The sequence below is a fragment of the Molothrus aeneus genome, chromosome 3, assembly GCF_037042795.1.
Source record: "Molothrus aeneus isolate 106 chromosome 3, BPBGC_Maene_1.0, whole genome shotgun sequence".
Lineage (NCBI taxonomy): Eukaryota > Metazoa > Chordata > Aves > Passeriformes > Icteridae > Molothrus > Molothrus aeneus.
Genome location: NC_089648.1, coordinates 73,506,707 through 73,524,085, shown reverse-complemented (window position 1 = coordinate 73,524,085; position 17,379 = coordinate 73,506,707). Strand labels below are relative to the sequence as shown.

The window sequence follows — 17,379 nt, the reverse complement described above, 5'->3', positions numbered from 1 at the left end:
GTGGATGACAGTTTCTGAGTAAAAGGCACGAATCACTGAGTCCTTCTTGCTGGCTGTTTTATACTGAGTGAAATCTTTGCAGGAACTTAGTGTTGTTTCCATAATGCGATAATCAAGCTGTTACCAGTTCAGTGGAAAGGTTGTGTTCCAGAATACTAACAACTCTATCTGGTTTCCCCTTCTGTTCTCTCCAGTGGAGGAAATTACTTTTGTTACCCTTCATATGGTTTATATGCTTGATTAGGTACATTGGAAATCTAAGGAACTGGACCATTCATTTAAACACTGAGGTGCAGAAAAAAAGGAGTTTGGTGAAAACACTGTGTCTCTGTGAATTTTGTTCCTTCTCCATTTTGAAAATCTAGTTTTCATTTTTGCAGCACTTTGACATAGACTTATTAATCCATTGAGGGAAATAAACAGCTGGAAATAAACATTTCCCAACTGCTGGAGAGACACTAACTGTTTCCTAAGCCATATCCAAGTGGTCACCAAATAAAAGCATAAGGGAAAACCAATTCTTGGCCTGGATCTAAGTCTGTGCTAATGAAGAAATCAACAGTAGAGGGCTGGATGAGTCATCCTTCTTTAAGTATCATCAAATATCCAGATTCTTAATTATTTATTGGTTGCTATGACCAGCAGCCAACACTCTGCTCAGAGTTGTTCAGGGCAGCCTTCACCACACAGTCTAATTTTGACATACCAGAAGTATCCAGCAATTCACGGGATGTTCAGTAGACACCCAGCAATACACTTGAGGGGTGGTGAAAGCCAGAGATGTTTGTAAAGTGTTAGAGAAGTAATTTTCCAAGCAAAGTGCATTTTAAGGAGGAACACAAAAATAAGTACACAATAGGCACCAAATGAATTAACTGGCAGTTCAAAGAGAAGTCATGGAAAGTGGCACATTCTTGATGGTCTGTGATTTCTCCTTCTGCCACAGATGATGTTATTTCTTGTGTCCCTTTCAAGAGCACTTACATAAACCCAGTTTCTTGTGTGCAAAGAGATAGGGAAAAGAACCTATCTTACCTAGGGAAAAGCCAGCCTGTAGCCAATATAGTTTCACTCATAATACAAAATTTCTCATCTGAAGTGAAAAAAAATAATCTTGGGAAAAAAATAAAGAATTTTGTTAAAGTTCAGATCAAACCATTCCAAAACAAAAATAAAAGTATGTAATTAGCTGTCCTATCACCATGCTCAGTTACAACGAAATGCAACTCACAAGAAAAAATACATCCTCAAGCCCTCATGACAGTGTGGCCAGCTACAGCAACCCCTGAGCAGGTCCCAGTGAGACCAGCTGAACGTCAGACTGGAAGAGGCACCAGCATGAGGCTGCAGGTGCTCTCTGCATGCAGCAGAGACATCCAGGAAGGAGGAAAACATGCAGAACAGAGGTGGCTGTGCCTGGAACACTGAGGTGGCCTCAGAAGTGTGTGTAAGTTTGGGAAGAAACATGGGGAATTGTTATTCTTGAGATTTGAGAGTTTGACTACTATGAGATGGAAGAGCCTGAAAAGAGACTTTTCCTGGGAGGAGGAAGAGTCCCACAGCCCTGTGCAGCTGTGTATTGCTGACATCCTGCTTTGTTCTCTGCCATGCAGTGAGGTCCTCCCTCTGGACGTGTGTCTGTCCAGCCTTGAGGGCTATGGCAGATGAGGGAGGACAGTAGGGTCAGGAACACACTCATCAGGATGAAGCTATTCCCAAAATAGCACACAGACCTCTCCTACGTCATATAACTTTAGATGAGATCTGCTTTTACCTATTTTTATATTTTCTAACAGGGAAGGTTTCTCCTCTCTTCTCTGAAAATGTACCTGAGACTTCTTTTTTTTTAGCCTAGTACTGAACTCCTGGAGAATGAATAGATAAAAAGCAAGGCTCTAAAGAAATTCCAAGACATAAATAAACTGAAATATCTTTACATGCATTTGGAAGAAAGCCATGTTGTGTCTGGACAATCCTTGAGAGGATAAAAAAATTGATAAAAAATAGATTAATCATTCACTCATAAAATGTGATTTGAGCAGCTCCAGTTTGAAACCAAAAGGCCAGAAACAGAAAAGGTGTCATGATGAGAGAAGGCTGGAAATTATGAGGTTGTTTGAAACAAGTGAAGAAAGCAAGACCACGAAGAGATGAATTCAGAGACTTACAAAAAGAAAGATTTGTAGTGAATTTTGTTCTGGAAGACTTACTTGAGCATGATGAAGAAAAAAAGGTCAGATTGAAATAGAGACATCAGATCCAGTGATGTGGGAAATAAAAATAAAGTTCCAGCAGCATGTAGGTAAAGTAAAATGGACCTGAATAAAAGGCAGAAACACAGATTAAAATGGGCAGGACATGAATTCTATCAAGACTGAGGAAAAAAAAGATGAGAGAAAGAAGTATTAGAAATGTGAATTTAAAAAAATCAATATTACCTGAGAAATAAAGATTGAAGAAGGAAAAAAACCCAAAAACTATCAAGTCTCTAGTACAAGTTGATATATCCTGTTGAAAAGCTAATAACACTTTCTTTTTTTCCTCTCTCTTAAATGACATAGACTAATAGTGACAGAAGACAAAGTGGTAAAATAAAACTTACAAAAATTAAAAGTAGACAAAAAAGTGATAGTTGGTCTCAATAGTATGGGTTTTGTGGCAGCAGCAAAATCATTACTAATTCACAACTTCAGCTATAAAACTAGAATAGCTCTGTTTGATTCAGTCAAGTTGATGTAAAAGAGATGACAAGCCCATAATCTCAGATTTCTTTATTACACACAAATAATGTAAAAAATATTGAAAATTAAATGTGACTTCCATCATTTAAAGATCTAACAAAGACAGAAGGCACATTCGAAATCAGGAAAAGAGGCATGACATTCATCCCTTGGGAAACAGCTGAGGTCCCTCATATGACCAGAACACATCTTCTACTCAGACTTAGCAATACAGTTCTCTAGTTGTTCAAATTTACTGTTCCTTAGAAGATGCAATAAGAAAACAAAATTAACTGACCTTGCAAATAATTTAAGTGATTAGTGGTGACAAACTCTGTAGACAAACTTTTCGTAATCACTGATCAGATTGTTGGTTTATTTTTCAATAGCCACTGAGTCAGGAACTATAATGCTACTATAAACTTTTGTGTATGTTTGGTGCAATGTCAGACTCCAGTAAAGCATAGGAGTAAGGTGTAAGGGGAGTTAGCACCAGCAGCCAAGTCACAGGTGGAGGACAGAATGCCCCTTTTTAGTGATTTACCACATTCTCATCAGGTGTAACTGGTAGCCCCAGAGAGCAGCATAGAGGGAGATGTGAACTGGAAGGGGCAGAGACATTTGGGCATGACAGGGACCCTGGAAAAGCCAGGTCTGATAAAGGGCAGAGGGAACAGCCCGAGACAGCCCCGTGCTGAAGCCACTGCTTTGCTCACAGGTCTCCTGCTGGTGCTCCTGCCTGCCCTCTGCATGGACATGGGTCTGCTGGGGATCAGTAGGACCTGCACTTAGCCTGTGGACAAATGCAGAGCTCCATCAAAAGCTGGGAACATTTCACAGCAGCTAGGCTACTGTTTCTTTGAAGTTCTGCTAGATGCTGAGCACACTTCAGCCACTCCTTGAGTTTAAATAAGGTAAACTTGACTGTGCAAAAACAAGTCAATGGCTTTGCTTGTGTCTCCCAGACTGAGAACTGATTCTTCCTGAGGGAAGGGAAGCTTCATTCACTGCTGCAGCTCTCTGAGCAGTTAAACATGCATATGGCCAAACTTGGTCCTTGTAAAACCCAATTGACTTCATTCAAAAAACTCCTATAAAGATGACTGATGTCATTGGAGTCCCACCAGGGATGAATTTGGCCCATGCCACTCCTCCTGTGTAGTCACTGGATAGGAATGTAGAGAAGAAAAGCATACTGGGCTCTAGGACTCCATCTCTCAACAAAACTGCCAGGGCTGGAAAAGAATTACACGTGAATATAAATTTGTCATCCACAGCCCATTAGATCACCCAGATCAGCCCCTGCTTTCAGTTGCCCTCAGACAAATTGGAGTTTCTCCTTTCACTGCTGAGGGTTGAGCAGGAGTTTCTACATGAGTGTGCCAAGTCTCCTGGGACCAAAATCAGCAGCATTACCCCCAATTTACAGATGAAGAAACCGAAAGAGGGAGCCTAAGTTACTTCAGCTTACATGTGGTGACAGAGGTAGAAAAAGTATTGAAACTACTTATGGCTCCTCGCCACTTAGGCCATGTATTCCTGTGATATATCTTTTATTTTCCCTCTCCTTTCCCCATCTCGCTTCCCCCCTGCCCCCAACCCCATCCACAGTGTCTCTAGCCACACAACTGGGAAGCTGGGATTAATCCATCCCTAGGGAAACTGGGATTAATATACAACTCATGCAGAACCTTTAAAAACCCAATGATTTGTGGTCCCTTTTTCAGAGGCACATGCAATCCACAGCTGAAAAGTAACTATTTGCTGTTCCAGCGCACATTCTGAGAGAAGCTTTTGCTCTGTTTCATGGATGTACACTGAAGACCCCATCTGACAGGATTTCTTCCTGCATCTAACAAGAAAACAGGCTTAGTAGGGTGTGCAGAATCAGGCTCTTGCGGAGTACTAACAGTTTATGGGCAGAAAAAGAATGACTGGAATGCAAAGAGGGGGAAAGAGAGCAAGAGATGTGCCAACACATCTTTATGTTTTCCTTCTGTAACTGGAAATGGTTAAAAAAAATAATTAAAATCTAAAAATCTGTGTTTTCCTTATAGATCTTGCAGGAAGGGGCAACTAGAGTCAGGTGCCCGGTTTTTTACTCTTGCAAACTCCCATTCAGTGATGTTTTTATGATGAAAATGCAAAATTTAAAGCAACTGTGAAAACAGAATCAGCTCTCCATTGGCAGACAGAGGCCTAAGTAAGTTTTATTCACTGCATGAATGTCAAATTAAAACACATGCAAAGATAGAAAAGAAAAAGAAAGAGAGGGAAGGCAATTAATCATTTAAATTGTGATCCTGATTCAAAAGGCACATTTCCCCTCTAATTCCTTTCATTTATTTTGGGGTTTAGTACAACTTATCTCTTCTGACTCATGATTTCATCTTTACTTTGCTTTCCTTGGAATTGCTGAACTGATACTGCCTAGCAAATTTCAAAATGCTGGAGGGAAAAGGTGAACTGTTCCCCCATGCAGCTGGGAGCATGACCAGATAGATAGCCTTTGTTAGCACCAGGGCAAAAGTGGCTTTCTGGGCGGAGGAAATACACACACATTTAAGCGTAGTACAAGTGGCATTGAGAGGCTGTATGTGCATCCTGTGCTCAGCATGCCCACGTAGTTTTAATACATCTGTATTTCCAATTATGTCAGCTCTGGAGGTTTTCTTTTTCTTTTTAATTGCACATAAAAATGCAGATCCCAAGAAATTCTTGGCAGTCAGATCACCAAGCTTCAGCTTTTCAAATGAAACGCTTCTCATGCCCAGCTGGGAGGAGTGGTTTCTCCACCTTTGCGACCCCGCAGCTCTAATGGCTCCCAGGAACCAGTTACTGACACGGTTTCTTACCTCGCCACGGGTGTTTCAGTTTCCCGGTGTCAAGGAGACGGTGGAGCGACCGTGGGAAAGCCTCAGCGGAGTGACCAGAGTCCCTTCCTCCCTCCCTGTGGACCCGACTCGGGTTTCTGCCTCGTAGTTACGACCCCTGAAAACCTGGTTCCGAGCGACAGTGCCCTTTACTTTCTCGCTCGGCGACAGGATCCCGGGTGCATCCTTTTTCTCTTACTTGGTACCAGGAGCGACAGAACAGGGACGGGGAAGTCCATCGGGGATTTTCTCTCTGATTCTCCGTTTAGAAGGGCACGGAGGAGGATGAACCACCCAGCCTTCAGGCTGCCCTTAACGCCGTGTCAATGCTCGGGGCTGCTGGTCCGGCCTCGGCGCGGCGCGGGATGCGATGCCCCTGGCGGGGCAGCCGGGCACGCCGGGGGCGGCTGGCGTGTCCCACGGAGCGCTCCGGGGCAGTGACCCACGCCGCGAAAAGGCGGCCGCTCCTGCGGGGCTTGTGCAAGGCAATCCCTCTAAACCCCCACGGAGGACCGCGGAGAGGCGCGGGAGACGACACCTTCAAATTGCCTCCGAGAAGAGCTGCCGAGCAAACATCCCGAGCCAGCGCCGCGGCGGATGCTCCTCGCTCCAGCCGGGCTCCGCGCAGGAGATGCCGGCGGAGCGGAGCGGAGCGGCGCGCAGGGCTCCGCGCTCGTCCCGCCCTCCTCCCGCGCAGGGCCGGCCCCGGCTGCCTGCAGGTTACTGCAGACTTCACCCCGCACCCCTCACTTGCTGCTTTTCAGATACCACAACCAAAAACCTTCTCGCCGCGTGAGAAGCCAGTGCGGGTGGGAAGCAAAGCCGAAGCAAAGCCGAAGCAAGCCGGCTTCAAACTCTGCCCGTGCTCCCAGCCCCCGGAGCTGGGTGCAGGCACAGGCGGCACTTCGCATCCCGAGCTCCCCGAGGGCCTTCCCACGTTGGAGGTGGGTCCGCAGCCCGTCCTTGCAAGTGCCTTTTCATTAGTTACGGTGCGCTGGAATGGTTGTCCAATAAATAAGAGGGGGAGAGAGGTTTCTTCCCCCTCCCCTTACACTAAATGAGTTAGAAACGCATCTTTTCCCCTGTCCTTGATAGGATTCTTTGACCAAATAAAGAAATAATTACTAAAAGCGGCAGGTGAAGACGAAAGGAGCCGCACGGGACCGAGCGGCTGGCTCGGTGAGCATCCGCGCTCCGGCCGAGCATCCGCGCCGCGGCCGCGCAGGAGCCGCTGGGCAGCTCCGAGGTCACCTCTGCCGCGTCACTAATTTGCCAAAAAAAAAAGAGGCTTCTCTTATCGCGGGGGCACTGACTTGTGACGGGAGGAGGAAGGTTTAGGGTTTGCCGAGAGGACGAGAAAGGACGGCGGCAAGAGGCGCTTCAAAGGCTCAGGCGGATGCCCCAGCGCTGCGCTCTCTCCCCCGTCTCGATCCAAAGAGGTTTCGCAGTGGAATAAACATCTCTGATCTAAGACAGCTGCCGGGAATCAAAGGCCGCCCAAATCTGCGCGGAACCGGGCGAAGATGTGACTGAAAAATGGCCTCTCTTGACAAACGCGGGAATGGGGGTGCGAAGGCGTCTCTCCCCGCAGCGCCTCCAGGCACCGAGAGCAGCAACAGTTCACCCATTACTCATCTGATTTATTTTATAACACTTCTGACACCTAATCTTATCAGCTAATACCCACGATTTAGTTACCCAGGACGATTTTTTTTTCCTCACTAGCGGCAAAATTATTGGACTCTCCGCAGATGTTTACTTTTGTCAGGACTAAAAAAGAAAAAAAAAACCACCACCAAAAAACAAACACAAAAATAAAAAAAAAAAATAAAGGGAAGAAAAGGAAAATTAGAAGGGGGAAAGCTAATGCATAGAAAAAAGATCCAGACTTTCTAGGTAGAACGGTAGAAACAACCACTGAGAAAATAACAACTTAACTAAGAAAAAAAAAAAAATACGTTCTGAGTATTGACAAAGAGGGTTTACCAGGGAAGAGATCAGAGATCAGAAACAAAATGAACACATATGTATTCCATGCAGACTTGCCTGTAAAATAACAATTTATTTTAATACTTAAAAACCACACACAATCCAGTGATAAATGTCAATTACCAATAATCAGCATAAAGTGCCAAACAGCCATACAACTTTTTTTTTTTTTTAATAAACAGAACTTATTGGAATGTCTCTTAATTTGAATACACTGTTCAGAAAGCCAGCATTTAAAAAAATACGCTCTCAAGTTGAGATTTGTTCTCTCACACCAGGACACACGAAGACTTTAAGTACCACTAAAACCACGTTGTGCATACCGTCAGTTTGACGTATTGCCATCTTTCTTTCCTCTGGGTTTTTTAAATAAGTCCAGAAGTTACAAACTTCCTCAGAGCACACTAGACCACAAGGTAATAAAAAAGTTCTCCATGTCCCATGAACACTGATTTGTCCCAACACCAGGAACGCGTGGGTCTGAGATCTGGATGCATTTTCTAACACACGATAGAACTCCCCACTTGAGAGACTTAGGTCATTTCCAAACATTAATTTTCTTCTTTTCTGAAAACAAACTAGCAAATGAGATTTGCAAGTTGCCCCTCTCCTTGTCTTAATGGTGCTGTGATGAGAAACCACCGTTTCAGTTCTTAATTGTCTTCTGGAATTCTTTGTATTTCCTGAAGTGTAAAAATAAGAAGCTTTATACAGTCAAAAAAAAGTATAAAATAAGAGTTTGGATTTTTCTTAAGTAATACTTTTGGAAGATACGATTTTGGTTGGTTTTTTGGGGTTTTTTTTTTGGGTGGGGGCAGGGTTGGTCGGGGGTGTCTTGTGGGTTTTTGTTTGGTTTTAAAGAGATTCCTGTCCAACACGTGAGCACCACCTTTTGGCATAAAGTTTATCAAAGCCACACAAGTCAGCTAGCACTCTCTGTATCATTCACGTATATTTTCAATTCAAAATAATCTTTTCACCCACGACTTAGGAAGTCAACTGCTTGGACAGGGAAATTGAAGGGGTGCAGATTTTGCCCTTTTAAAAGTAGAAACAAAAACAAAGCACAAAGTCCAGTGCTCCCATCCTGAAAGTTTCGTTTCTGCTCTAGTTTTGGTGTAAAGTATGAAGGGGAGGAAAAGTTCATAGAAGATGGAGATTCAACACTTAAGTTTGGCAGGTTTCAGTTCCTTTACTTGCGTGTGCAGTGTCTTGTGGACCGCTAGTGTTCTGGACTGGCAAAATCCTTTCCCGCATTCTTGGCACTTAAAAGGCTTTTCTTTAGAATGGATATATCTAGAGAGAGAAAAACAATTGACATATCAGAAATAACTGGCCTAAACTCAGCAGCAAGCCACCTGAGGGAGAATGGGCTGGACATTTCTTATACCTACTGCTGAGATTGAGTGCTGGAGCGTGGTTCTTGGGCAAGTGTTGGTATGTAAGTGTGCAAGAGAGGGGGGCATCAGAGGGTTATAGGGTGCCCTTCTTAGGGATAAAGAACTTCTCTTTTACTTTGGGGTCACCAGACTGTGTGTCTTCTGACACTTCTGAGTGATCCTAGAGGCAGAGGACACATGATGCAAATGGAGGCTGAAAACATACGTAGAAGTAAAAAAGGAGGTTGTAAAAGTTGTCTTTATGGAGTGAGTGAGGTATGTCTTCCACTGTGAGTTATCTGGGCTCTTCCACCAACAGTGGGCAGAGGAAAAACTAGAGGGAAGACTCTTGGTTGGATGGGTACTTAACCTCTCTTATAAAAATCTTGAGTGTGGATTGGTAACTGGGAGAGTACAAATACACAAGGGAAAAAGAACAGGAAAAGAAAAATAGTTACCTGTGATCCCTCAGGTGATCCTGTCTTCTGAAAGCCTTGTGACAAATATCACATGTGTAGGGCCGTTCGTCAGTGTGGGTTCTTTCATGGATCAAAAGGTTGTAGGACTTGGTGAAGTGCCTGCCACAGAATTTACACACAAACTCCTTCTTGGTTTTGGATGGTAACCTTCCCCGCGTGGGTTTCTTTTCTGGAGAGAGTTTAGTCACCTCAAGCAAAGACCCCAGCCCTGCTGGTGAGCCCTGACTGTCTGCCTGTCCCAGTTTAGAGTGGTCCTCTTGCGTGGCAGCCACTGCTAAGTTGGCAAAGTCAAAGCGGGGTTTGGCTTTGAGGGTCATGTTGGCAGCCTCTTGCTTGGGCTGGATGACATGTGGGAAGAGTGGGAAGGTGGGCAGCTGGAACCGTGCATCCACCAGGCTGGAGACGCCGGGCACTTTGGAGAAGGAGGAGCGGGGCAGATGCATGGCCGGGTAGCCCAGAGTCCACTGGTGCAGGTGCACGGCGTGCAGGGCACTGAAGCCATAGAGGTTGGAGAGGTGGTCGGAGGGCACGGCGGGCAGCCCGTTGAATGCTTGCAGGAAGGAGTAGTTGGTGAGCTGCAGGGAAGGATGGATGGGCACTGGGGCCGGCAGGGTTTTACTTCCCATGGTGGCCGCTCAGGAGGAGGATCTTCGGAACAGGGGAGGAAAATATCTGGAAAATAAAGATGGGAGGGGAAGAGGAAGAAGTAGATTTATATTAAAATCAAAGCACCTTACCTCACCCCTAATCAATATCCCTCTCTAAAGCCACAGGAAGAGGTTGCCTTGGAATTAGAGGCCTCACCAGGTCTTTGCTGTGAGTGCATCTCCAGAGTCTCCCTCTCCCCATCTCTCTCTTGCACACAAATGTTATACTGCATCCACAATCATTCACTTCTCAGCAGCATCCCCTGCTGTGCAGATTTCCAATGATCTTGTACACGAGGAGAGCCGAGATGCCATTTTTGGCCCAAAAAGCTCAGTCATCTCCAAGTAATTTAAAATCCCTTCCTAGGTGACCTCAGCCTTTAGAAAATAGTGAGATACTGCCCACTACATCTGTCCAGAGAAGCTGCATTTAGCCCTGTCTCTTGAGGTGATGCAGGGAATGGGTGAGGAGCTTCCTGCCCCTGGGTCACTCAGCTCCCTGTGGTCTGGCCTCAGCCAAGCCTCTGAGGTGATGGAGGCACTTGGATGTTCAGAACTGCATGCTCTCCCTCTTTCAGAAAAATAAGATAATTTTGGTGAAAAAACATTATGGGGAAAATACCTGACAAAGTCCTCCCTCTTGTGTACTGCAAAAAGAAACAGGAAAATGCTGAATTTGGGTGACAAACCTGAAATGCCATTTGCTCTTTCCCAGGGAGAAGTGCCTGGATTCGAGCCCACTTCCTAATCTAAGCAATTGCTTAATTAGAGCTCTTCAAAAGGCTAAAAGACAAGGACTGGCAAGACCCTTCCCATGGGGCACCCGAGACCAGCAGCTGCAGAGCCTCAGCCCTTCCCTGGGCTGGGTGCCACCACTTTGGTCTGGGTTTCAGGGTCCTGCCAAGCCCCTAGCCTCTCTCCTGGGCCAGATCCCCACACGTCCCACCCCACAAGACGGAGGGGAAAATGCTACAAGGCAGCAGCATTCAGGCACATCTGGCCCAGTCTGAAAATTCAGCCCGGGCTGCTGTCAACCATTTGGCAGTGAATGCCTCCCGAGGGTTGTTGGTGGGGACACAGCTTCCTCCCTTTGTGGCTGTGAGGCACCCATGGCTTTTGGAAGAATCATATCCCTTCAGCCCAGAGAGCCTCCTCCTTACTCCGCAGTCCTCAACTTATACTCACTTTCCCCTCTGTGAGCTCTGGGATTTGCCTTCAGTGGGGCTATTTGCTGCCAGAATCCCCACATGTTTGCTGCAGTGTTCCCACAGGATCCACACAACAGGATCTTTGTAAGATCCTGACTGGGTTCCTGCTAAATCTCGGCAGGTTCCCCTACAAGATCCCTACAGGGGACTCCAGCAGGGTCCTCACAGTATTCAGATTAGAGTTCATCCCCATGTGAAGAGTTAAGCCCCTTTGGAGAAACAGGCAGCAAAGTACAGCAGAGCAGTAATTGTCCCTCTGAGCTGGAAGTCTGGGGGTGTGGAAACTGCTGGTGGAAGAGGTCTAAAGACCAGGGAAACAAATCTGATTTATATGTGTGCTGTTGCCTAGAAAGAGGAGCTGCGGCTGGGAGGGTGTGAGAGGGAGAAGCTTACTCTGAGCAGCTCTATACTCCAGGCCCACCTTTCACTCTGCTTTACATAAATCAGCAGCAGGAAGAGAGACTCAAACCTTAGAGGAATTCCACTGCAATGACCCAGAATAAGAGATTGTGACATTTTTTGGTTTTCAATTGGATACATTTCTGATAGTGACTGATTGAAAAATGCACACGTTATATTCTCTATTCTCCTCCCTTTGGTCTTTTTTCCCCTATTTCTATTTTTTTAGGGTTTGGGGTTTTTTGTTTTGTTTTGTTTTGGTGGGAGTTTTTGTGCTTGGGGTTTTTTTGGTTTTTGTTTTTTTTGTTGGTTTTTTTTTTTTTTTTTCTGAACTATTTAGGGCTGTTGAACCAACCAGACTGTTTTGTTGCTCTACTGGGGATATACTTTTATTCAGTTAGTACTGCCTATACACTAAGCATGTCCACATCACAGCACAAATGCTTCAGCTGGTGACCCCAAGAACAAAGTGCACAGAAAACACTCTTGTCCTCTCATCTGGGTACCTGAAAATGTCTGTTTCTGTCCTTCACAATGGCTCCATGTCCGTTTCCCTGTCTAGGTGGCTCTAGATATCTTAAACATGAAACAGGCTACTGCAAATGATCTTTATCCCTCTTCCTTTCTTTGTATTCTTAGAAAACACTTAATATGGAATATATAAGCAGAAATCTACTACGTCAATATGGGTAAATTCTCGCTTGAAAATATTTAAAAAATTCTCTTTAGATTTTCCCAATAAAGAACAAGGCACAAACCAAGAAGAAATGCAGTCAGGTCATAATAGCATCCCTTACACCCGCAATTTTTTGGTTCTTGCTAGAGAAGCTCTGTTAAATTAAAAAAAAACCTAAAAATGATGAAAAAGCAAAAGACAACAAGGGAAAAAAAGAAAAAAAGAGAGGAGGAGAAAATAAGAAGAAAAGAGGAGGTAGGAGCAGACTGTTCATGTTACTACAAGTTTTTTGGCACTTTTCCAGAAATGTAAGCTACACTTTTGCTCTGTACGACCGGGATAGTCAAAAATATGGATGAAGAGCAGGCTATTTCATAAAGTCCCCTCACTTCGGGACATCAAAGCGAATGTGTTTCACAGTGTAGTAGCTCTCTGGTCTCCCACTTGCCCGCAGAGAGATCAACGTTTCTTTGATTTCGGTGTCACCTCCACCTTTAATTCTGCTTCATGTAAACAGATCGTTATCGGGTCTTCTTTTTTTTTTCTTTTTTTACAGAAGAAGACCCCGCGAGTTCTCTGCTTGAATTCCCCCATTGCAATAAAACTGTACGTGGTTTTCTTTTTTAACACAAAGTAGCTCGGTGAGTAATTAAGAACAAAACACTTGTGTTCTGACTGAAACAAAACCCACTCATGCCAAGATAAATTTACCCTGCAAAATAGGATCATAAACTTGAAAGTCTACATCTGTCTCCAGCTTTCTTACCCTTTGCCCTGAGTGAAGATACGGTAATGCTATTGTCCAGTTGCCACTGTTTTAAAACCATTTCAATCTTAACCTTCCAGATTAAATTCTACCTACTCTATACGCCAGAAAAAAAAAAAAAAAAAAAAAATAGACCCGGTTTTCTGCTGGTAGCACAGCAAGAGGAGAAATTAAATGGATTTTTAAGTAATCTTGTGGCTAGTCGGTATTTTTCCTTTCTACATTGAATTATCAATTTCCGATGTATCCTTTGAAAGGGATATTTGTTACATTAAATACCTGACTCATAAATAATGAGGTTTGCTAATTAGTTCCACATGGAAGAATGGAGGAGGTAAATTACCCTGAGAACGTTGCTTATTTTTACAAACATGATAAAGTGGCGGGCATAAAATGATGCATTCTTGCGACAAACTACAGCAATCAGGTTCTTCCGTAAAAAAAATGTTCCACAGTTTTGCCTGAATTTTTTCAAGTCTGGTAGCCCTGTCCTTTCGGCTGCACGCATCGGTGTGCAGCATTTCGCCACCAGGTCGGTTATTTATTTTGTCTGTTTTGAGGGGAAGAAAATTTACCTTCCTAAAGTTAAAGCCGAGAAATTGAGCTTGTAAGTTATCTGTGTTTGGAAAACTAAGTGGAAAGGGAATAAAACTGCCCTTTCGCTCCGCATTTTTCGAGCGTGGTGCTCTTGAGGAATAAAATGCATTGTTCAACACAGATTTATTCAAAGTATTAATGAAGTGTGCAGAATCTATTAAAGCAGGTTTATTTGGGGCTAATTGAGCGTGAAAGAGTTAATTACTAACATTAATGAGGACTGGAAGGACTCAGTCAGCGTGTGCCTTGGATATCTCCGCTCAATCCTTATAAAATCATCATTCACATTTTATCACGAAATCGGTGTTGACAAGTCTCCCCAGACCACCGCTGCGAGCGCGGGTGAATGAGATGGGCTTTAGTTTCTCAAATAATAATAATAATAATAATAAAGAATAACCGGGGGGCGAGTGCACCAGCGATGGCCGCACTGCCCGGGGCAGCCTTTATCCAGAACAGCCGAGATCCCGAGCTCGGCCCCTGGGGGACAGCGGCTGCGGGGCCACGGGCGGGAGCGCGGCCCGCGGCGGGAGTGGGTGGGCCGGCCGCAGGGGCCAGCTCCTCACCTTCTCCCGCACTGGTTCTCAGGCAGGTTTGGGGGTGCTGTGCGTGTGCTTTTGCAATCCCCTCGGGTGTTGAAAGGCCCCCAGCACAACATTCGCCCTCGCTTTCTCCCTAGAGAAATACCCGCTGCCTCCCCTGCACAGGAATACATCGTCCTTCCTCTCTCCCGGCCGCAGGGAGGATTTCTTGCCTCTGCCCCCCTCGCTTCCCACGGCAACAGCGCGCACGGCCGCGGGCAGGGGCGAGGCTTTGCGGTGCCAGCGCCGGGGGCAGCCGGGGCACGGCGGAGCATCCCCGGCCCCGCTCCCGCAGCCGGGCTCTGCCGCCGAGCCGCACCCCGGGGCCCCGGGCCCAGCGCTGCTGCCGTGGGGGTCGGGCCTCTTTCCCAGCTGACTCCGGACTTACTGGACTGGACCTACGGTGCACCTGTCCGGGACCCTCCTGCCTGGCTCGCGATTTATCGAGCAATTCCTGCGGCGCTACAATAATCTCCAAAATGCTCTATTTTTATAGTTTCCCTGCCAAAAGCCAACTATAACAACCATACTCTAATCCTCGGCTTTGCACTGACACTTTATAGGCTCGGCCTCGAGAGAAGCTTAGTCTCTCCTGCGCTGAACTTGTTTCGATCAGACAAATATAAACATCAGGCTCATTCCTGTTATGGCCTTGGGAAGAAAGAGACGCGGCTTTTCAGATCCTAAAACACTGGAGTTGCAAGAAAAGGAGAAAAAGAAAAGAAGAAACCTCTCAGAAATAAAGAAAGAAGAGAAAGAAGTGGAAAGGCATGCCAATAATAGAAAGGAGAAAAGCTGGAAGTTCAAGGCCATAAAGGACATGCAGGCTTCTGTTTTGCTCGTATGTGTCATTTTTAGCTCGGGTTTGAAATACTGCTTCTCCGCAAGGGGGGAGACACAACTTTGAAAAGGGGAGGACAAATCTTAAAATAGCATCAAAATATCCGAGACCCATGTGAAGGCTTACCCCAGCCCTCCGCCCGCCCCAAAGAGAGCAGTCCTCCTCACGTGAACCACAATATCCACGCTTCTGCACCATCCAGCGGATTGTGGGAGGGGATGGGGGCAAAGAAAGAAAGAAGGTAGAGTAAAGGAAGTGTTTGAATCGATATCCCCAACCCCCGAGGCTTGGCAAAACAAAACCAAACAGAATGAGTTGTTCTTTTTATTTACCTAATCCCGATCTGTGCTCCACCGCTGGCAGCAGTTAAAAGATCCTGGGCTAAATTGGAGCTGGTAAAATAAAATAATGGAAAAAAATAGGGAGAAAAAAAGAAAAAAGAAAAAAAAAAAGAAAAAAAAAAGAAAAACGGAGGTTGGGCTAGGTCAGTGTATGTGCTGGCCCTGGGGGGGCACAGCTCACCCCACCCACCCCACTGCTCCTCCAGCGGGTACAGGCAGATCCGAGCGGGGCCAGGTGTCCAGGTGCTCCGGCCGGCGCGGCCGGAGGTGCTCTCCCTGCTCCTGCTCCCGGAGCCGGCTGCGTGCGCTGGAGTGCGAACGCGCCCGGGAGCAGTCGCGCTCAGACTGAACCGATCCCTTCCCTCCTGCCTCCTCCTTATTTCAACCCCCCCTCCCAGCTCCCCCCTCAACCTCCCACCGCACTCCGGGCATGCGCACGCGGGGAGAAAGTTCCTGGCTGGGAAGAACCAACTTTTCAACCCGCTTCTCCGGGAGGCACAGCAGCCCGGGGCTCGCAGCCCGCGAACCTCTCAGCTCTCCCCCGCTCCCCGCTCCCGCAGCCTCTCCCGGAGCATCTCCCCAGGGCCCCCCGGCGGAGCGTCCTCCCGGGGGTTCCCCCGCGGGTTCCCCGCGCAGCTCCGCGGGTTCGGGACGCTCGCCCGGCGCCGCTGTGCGGCAGCGCTCCCTGCGCCGGTCCGGCCCCGCCGCTCCGCTCTGCACCTCACGGCTGCGAGCCGCGCCGAGCCGCGCCGAGCCGCGCCGAACCGCGCCGAACCGCGCCGAACCGCGCCGAACCGCGCCGCTCTCGGCCGCCGCGCTGCGCCCCCTCCCCGCCGGGCAGAGCCGCGGGACAGGACTCACCGGGACCTGCCCAGAGGGCGGGAGGGGGACAAAGGCAGAAAGGATGAAAAAGTGGGGAGGAGGATGGAGGGAGGGATCTGCTCCCGCTGGACGGGTTTAGGGATCGCAAGTTGTTCTGCCTCTCTGAGAAGATCCTCAGAGAGGATCCCGGGAGCCGCTTACCTGTGAGGGGTCCACCCCCGGGAGGACGCTTCCTCCGCCCGTCCCATCATCCCTCCTGATCCCCACTTTCCGCCCCAGCGCCCCTGACCTAGGTGCCTTCCTCCTGTCCTTCCTCCCACGGGCTGGGAGGGTCTCTCCCCGCTCCCCGGAGGGGTTCCACGGCGTGCGAAACTCCGCGGGTTCCCCGTGGATAAGGAGCCGCAAAGCTTTGCTTTACGTCCGGGGGCGACTGCCCGGGCGACACAGGAAAAGCAAAATAACCCTCGAAAGAAAAAGGTTAAACGTGCTTTATAATTAATCCTGAGGCCGTAATCTCCTCGGTTATTTGTTTTTCTATTCATCCATCCATTCACACTCCTTTAGATCCGGGAAGGGGAGAAAATTGCTTGGGTACATTACATTGTCCCGAGAAGCCAGGGTAATATAGCACGCGAGCGAAGACAGATCCGTCAGGATAACACGGTACCGTGCTCAGGGACACGCATGTGTCTTTTTATTGTTCATGACACCCCTGTTATTGCCCCTTTTTTTTTTTCGCCATCTCCGAAGGAAAAACAAGTAAACAAATAAAACCAAAATCAATAAAACAGCAACAAGAAAACACTACGTTATCATCCTGCAGAATAAGTGCTCAAGAGCATGACAGTAGCGTGGCGAAGCAAGCCTAGCCCTGCCGTTTCAACCCCAAATCCTCTCTATTTTTATGAACAATTTGTGGTCCAACATAGCACTCTGCTCCAGGCAGGCGAAGAGATTTTCCTTCCCTTTTTTTGTAAACGAGTGGCATTTTTTATGAGGCTGAGGGGAAGCAAAGACGTTCCCAGTTCTTCCTCAGTTCTCTCGCGTTTCATGTTGTTATT

At 46.8% G+C, this 17,379-nt stretch overlaps 1 protein-coding gene across 1 annotated transcript; it reads right to left on the bottom strand.

The window, feature by feature from the left end:
• Positions 1–7,735: 7,735 nt before the first annotated feature.
• On the bottom strand, positions 7,736–15,570 carry OSR1 (odd-skipped related transcription factor 1). Its single transcript, XM_066545848.1, has 3 exons — positions 15,488–15,570; positions 9,420–10,112; positions 7,736–8,878 (listed from the first exon to the last, which is right to left on the bottom strand). The coding sequence occupies exons 2-3, from the start codon at positions 10,064–10,066 to the stop codon at positions 8,743–8,745; spliced, it is 783 nt and encodes a 260-aa protein (XP_066401945.1). The 5' UTR covers positions 10,067–10,112; positions 15,488–15,570; the 3' UTR covers positions 7,736–8,742.
• Between the last annotated feature and the right edge of the window lie 1,809 nt (positions 15,571–17,379).